General features: G+C 24.9%; 3 protein-coding genes across 3 annotated transcripts in view; 2 read left to right on the forward strand and 1 right to left on the reverse strand.

Annotated features, from left to right (window-relative positions):
* Window positions 1-893: 893 nt before the first annotated feature.
* On the reverse strand, window positions 894-1807 carry Phum_PHUM366500 (bric-A-brac, putative; the record flags this gene model as incomplete). The annotated part of the gene is made up of 2 exons (XM_002428113.1): window positions 894-1142; window positions 1220-1807. The coding sequence occupies 2 exons, from the start codon at window positions 1805-1807 to the stop codon at window positions 894-896; spliced, it is 837 nt and encodes a 278-aa protein (XP_002428158.1).
* A 1039-nt stretch (window positions 1808-2846) lies between these two features.
* Window positions 2847-4015, forward strand: Phum_PHUM366510 (40S ribosomal protein S7, putative; the record flags this gene model as incomplete). Its single annotated transcript, XM_002428114.1, has 4 exons — window positions 2847-3023; window positions 3121-3302; window positions 3672-3822; window positions 3938-4015. The coding sequence occupies 4 exons, from the start codon at window positions 2847-2849 to the stop codon at window positions 4013-4015; spliced, it is 588 nt and encodes a 195-aa protein (XP_002428159.1).
* An 807-nt stretch (window positions 4016-4822) lies between these two features.
* The window catches only part of Phum_PHUM366520 (chaperone binding protein, putative), a gene marked incomplete at both ends in the record, with an annotated part of 1239 nt that continues 157 nt past the window's right edge, over window positions 4823-5904 (forward strand). Inside the window, 3 exons of the mRNA XM_002428115.1 lie at window positions 4823-4963; window positions 5300-5495; window positions 5596-5736. Coding sequence (XP_002428160.1) covers window positions 4823-4963; window positions 5300-5495; window positions 5596-5736 — 478 coding nt within the window. The remainder of the gene's footprint in view (window positions 4964-5299; window positions 5496-5595; window positions 5737-5904) is intronic.

Here is a 5904-nt window from a genome sequence, read left to right on the forward strand (position 1 = left end):
GTTTATGTGGTACTCGTTTTAACTCGTTTCAAAAAAGTTTTAATTAGCAACAGAATTTGATTGGATGAATGGATTTTCAATCAGGGAATCAAACGAAAGAAATTTGGACAACAAAAAATTTCAATAATTATTTGTTATGAAATCGAAAAAAAGATTTGAATGAATGATCTCGCGTGCGGTTTGTTATGGCATATTTTAATTTAATTTTTTTTTTTTTTACAAAGGGCCTTTTTCGTATAACACCGTGGTAGGGGGGAGGGGGGGGAAAAGTCGGCGAAATTTGTAGTCCAGACAATGCGGAGTTTCCATGGTAACGACAAATTTCTATAGCAACCGCCCATAGTAAAATAATTCAATGGTTATTATTAATTTTAAAAAATCGATATTTGTTCTCCCGCCATTTTTTTTTTTTTTTTATTGGTTAACACACCTAATTTCGATTTGATTATTAATTATACATATATATATATATATGTATGCATTAACGTGACAGTTGAAAATCTCTATTCTTATCAAAGTATTCCCCCCCAAAAAAATTATTATTATTATTATTATTTAATAGATGAAATTTATCGATCTGAAATAAAAACTTTAAATTCATTTATATATGAATTACGTTAAAGCCCATTTAAATTATTTTCATTTGGATATTTGGGGCATAAACAATTGCACGTTAATTTAAATTTAAAACAAATTTGTTTGTCAAAAAGATATAAAATTTTACTCGATCAATATCAATCAATGTATTGATTGAATATTAAAACATTCGACCATTTTGTATCGATGACAAAATATTTTTCGGGTATTTAATGCAGTGGGAAAATTGTGGTCACTCATTTCGAAAATGGAGGTAATTCTTTCAGTGGGTATATATATATATATATATGAAACTATCAATAAGTAACTATCATTATAGTAAAAACTGAACTATTGTTGTTTTCTGATTGGGGGGGAGGGGGGGAAAAAAGGAAAATGTTTTTAATACCTGTTATTCCACTAGTGCCAGGTAAATTGCTACCATCTGGATAAAAAATCTCTTGATTGTATAATTCGTCATCCTCATCATCGTCTTCTTCACCTTGTTCCAAACACGATGTATCATAATCATAATCGTCTATTTCGATGGTTTCTTCTTTAATAACCTAACAAATGATAACATTTAATAAAATCGAATTTTTTTTTTAAATTTAAGGGTTTAGGATATTGAAAAGAATTTTACCCTATATTCATCATCTATTGTCTTATGGAAATTTTCAGGCAACACGCTCTCATCTTCCTCCTCCTTATAAGATGTTATCTGAACGTATTTGTCTTCGTTTTGTGTTTTTTTTAATTTTTTCCCAGTCACTTCATCATCTTCTTCGGTATCACTTTTACTCAGTTTATGATGATTATATTCACTAAAACTATCTTCTTGTACATTGTCACTTTGTTCGAAATTAACAAATTGTTTAGTACCTGAAAGTCCCCTGATTTGAAGGCTCTCTGCAGATTTTAACAAGCTGTCTAATTGATTTTGTGACACATTCACTTCACCTTTGTACATGAATTCGACTAAAGCCTTGATTTCCCAAAATTCGACATCTTTCATGAATATAATTGGATGTTGACAGGGATTATTAATTAGTAATTTTTCAAAATAAACACTACAGGCAGATAAAACGATTTTGTGGCACTTGATAAACTGTTTTTCACATGCCAATGTTACATCGACAAAATGTTCACTAGTCAATAATTTGGGAAATGCAGTTTGTAAATTGGATTTGTAAGAGTTCCATCGAACACAAAAACGTTGAGGAACATCCATTTTTTCTTTTTAAATTCAATAATTGTTTTTTTAAATGTATATATATATATATATATATTTTTTTTTTGTAAAGGCTATGCTAAAAAAAATTAGATAATCTAAGATATTTGGAAACTTTTAAAAAAAATTGAATATGAAATGCTTTGAATATTTAAAAAAATAAAAAACTTTCTAAATGAAAATAAGATTTTTTTAAGGAAAACCTCTTTTTAATCACAAAACAAGAAAATAAAAAAAAAAAAAAATTTTTTTTAACTTGTAAATTAGTATAAACAAAAATAGTAAAAAAATGAAATTTTGTCCGTTATTTTTAAATCACGTTTAACCTGAATAAAACATGGAATACGAAATTTATTTGGCAAATTTTATTGAAAAAATAAAAGTAAACTTTTAACTTACAACTATTTTGTACTGTTATAAGTCACAAGTTGTAATTAAAAAACAATTAAATGATGTTATTTTTTTGCAACCAAAAGTTATGAAGACTCTTCCATAACTGCTTAATATTATCATAGTTTGATTAGACTTCGTTTTTTAGTATATAAATGGGGCCCTAACTAGTAAATCTAGTGACACGATTTTTAATTTTATGGATCTTTTCCTCTATGGACTAATGAAGGAGTACTTGTAACTGATCAAGTATTGTTTTTGAATATAGAGTTCATGTAAAATCTCAAAGTTGACGTAAAATGTGAGTTGTCCTTTTCTAAATACAGATTCGGTTGTTTCATTTTAAAAGCGTTATTTTATCGGATGGGAAATACTTTCATAGATAATCGAAGCTTTAAATTGCAAGTTGCGTTTAGTTTTGTCAACATGGCAATTGTTCTTTTTTTTCCAATTAGAATATTTTCAAAAATGTTACTCTAATAATTTCGGTTTAATTAATTCGGTGGAATTTAATAACTATTTTAATATATCCGTGATTTGTTTTTTTTCCCCGCTTAAATCTAGTTTGTATTGATTTGATGCATACGTCCGTATGTTTTGAGGTTGGAATTTAAATATATTAGTTTTTTTTTTTTTGTGTAATTTTCAGATGGTGCCGAACACGGTTAATTCTAAAATTAAAAAGGCGGGTAATGCCGACCCTGATGCTTTCGAAGCATCCATAGCCCAAGCTTTGTATGAATTAGAAATGAATAGTGATTTAAAGGCTCAACTTAGAGAGCTACACATCACTAAGGCAAGAGAGATTGAACTTCATAATAAGAAAGTAAGTGTTTGACAACTCGACTACCACCAATGACTTGTTTAACCCTGATTTATTTTTTTTTTTTAACAATAATTTAATTTTTTTTTGTTATTTTTAGTCTATTATTATCTATGTACCAATGCCTCAATTAAAGCAGTTTCAAAAAATTCAAACTAGATTGGTTCGTGAGCTCGAAAAGAAATTTAGTGGGAAACATGTTGTTTTTATTGGTGACAGGAAAATTTTGCCAAAACCCACGAGGAAGACGAGAACTAATTCTAAACAGAAAAGACCAAGAAGGTAAAAAAATAATTTAAATTAGTTCGAAACAGACTCATTTTTTACAACTTTCATTAAGTAACATTACAGGAATTGAAATTCATGTTGATTATGTCATAACTCATTGAAAGTATTGAAATTGTTTTCGAATTTGTCGAATTTATCATGAATAATTTTGTTGTTAAACCAAGTCTTTAATTTATTGAGTTTTAAAATAATTTTATAAAACTTGAGAATTTATCGTTAGTTATATTTTTCAATATTAAATTTATTTCGAAAAATGTAATATCTTATTACATAAATGATTTAATTTAAATATAATGAAATGACTTTATAATTAATAACTATTTGAATTAAGAAGAAATTTGTTTTTTTTTTTTTTTCTTCCAGTCGTACATTAACATCGGTTTATGATTGTATTCTCGAAGACTTAGTGTATCCAGCTGAAATAGTTGGAAAAAGGATACGAGTTAGAGTAGATGGATCCCAGTTGACAAAAGTACATTTGGATAAATTGCAGCAAACTAATATTGAACATAAGGTAATTATTGTAATAAAACTCAAGGGGATGATGATAATAATTTGTATATATTAATACCAAAAGATTTTTTTTTGTCTTTTTTTAATTTAATATTTATTTATTTATTTATTTTCAGATTGATACCTTTGCTTCAATTTATAAAAAGTTAACTGGAAGGGAAGTGACATTTGAATTCCCAGAGCCTTACCTATGAACAATTTAAGGCTTTTTTATCGTTATTTTAAAAAAATAAAAACTCGAAAAATAAAAAATTAAAACTTTTCTAGTTATTTGTTCATTTTTTTTTTTTATCCTTGATGATTTTTAATCCTATAACAATATTTAAATAAAATGCAAAAAGATTTCATAGTTGGATTTTATTATTTAGTAACGGTTGAAAGTTAACGTTTAATAACGTCTCGAAATCGAAGAAGGTTTAAATTTTTTTTTTTTTTTAACTTTAAGTATTTCGAAGTTTTAATAATAGTAATTAATATTAGTTAGTTTTAATAATAAATTTTTTTTTTCTTTCCTTTTATAAAGTTTGAAGTTATGCCGTTTCGTGAGTTAATTTTTTAAACATTTAATTGAAAAACGGAATTTTTTTTTTTTTTAATAATTTTAAAACGTTATTATATTTAAAAATTTTACACGAATCATTTTAAAAATTATCAATTTTTAATAATTAATAAACTAAAGAATAAATGCAAAATAAAAAAAACATGAAAGGCAAGTAATCTATTAAGTTAAATATAAAAAGTTATTTTAGTAATTTAACAACTTATTTTTTTTAAATCGTTGCCAACAAAATGGCGGCTTAGTAAACGTTAGTGAATTTAGTTGAGTAATACATAGTAAAATTTTTTCATTTTTATGACATAAGTTTTGGTATAAATAAGAAATAACATCATCATTCATTTATTGCAAAGTGATAAATATTTTTACAAGAAAACAGCAAGTTTTATATATACTTAAAGTAAAAAAAAAAATTAATAAAATTTCCTGAGTATCATAAATAACAATGACGGAAATAAATCAAGAGGTATCAGAAGTCAAAAAAGCTCGTCACGATTGGTATCAAAATGAAAGTCAAATAGTTTTAAGTATATTATCAAAAAATATTAATGAAAAAGATTTTTTTATTAATTTCACGCCTGAAACAGTAAGTTTTTACTTTTTATTTTCACATACTAAAAGAAAAAAATATTTATTAATCTAACCTTCATTAAATTTACAATTAATTTGAAAATGATACATTTTTTCAAAATCTTATCTAATTTTTTAATTATCATTATATTCCTTTTAATAATTTTTTATATTTTTAATTGAAATATCAAGAATTTTAATCTTTTTTTGTAATGTTGCACCACAAAGGATAATTAGAAACAAGGAACATAATCAAAAGAATGAAAATATCCCAAATATTCTATTTTTAATTTATTTAATGTGTAAAAGTATAACAACACATGATTTAAAAAAAAAATGTTTTTTGTTTTAGTTAAATGTATCGTTCAATAATGAAAATGGTATAAAACATAATTTAAACTTTAATTTACTTTACGAGATCAACCCATCTGAATGTTTATACAAAATATCACCTTCTAAAGTTGAAATAAAACTTAAAAAAAAGGAAGGATTCTGGTGGAAAACATTAGAAAAAGATTTAACAACTTGTACAGAAACAAATAAGCAGAGTAAAGTATCATGTATTTATATTTTGCATAAATTATAAAAGAATAAGATTTTTTTTTTAAAAAAATTATTTTTCGAAATGACATAATATTATTTTTATAGCTATGTCAAAAGTATATCCTAGCTCATCAGTTAAACCAAAAGACTGGGACAAAATTGTAGGTGATATTTATAAAGAAGATGACAAATTAGAAGCTGATGATGCACTAAATGCAATTTTTCAAAAAATTTACGCAGAAGGAAGTGATGAAGTGAAAAAAGCCATGAATAAATCATTTGTAAGTTTTTATTTTAATTTTTTTATAAATTCAACATCATTATTTACAATTATAATAATAATAATAATAAGAAAAAATAGTTTAAAATAATAATAATACTAATAATGTATGAAACCATTATTTAGGTGAATCG

This window comes from Pediculus humanus, genomic scaffold (genome assembly GCF_000006295.1).
Source record: "Pediculus humanus corporis 1103172107790 genomic scaffold, whole genome shotgun sequence".
Taxonomy (NCBI): domain Eukaryota; kingdom Metazoa; phylum Arthropoda; class Insecta; order Psocodea; family Pediculidae; genus Pediculus; species Pediculus humanus.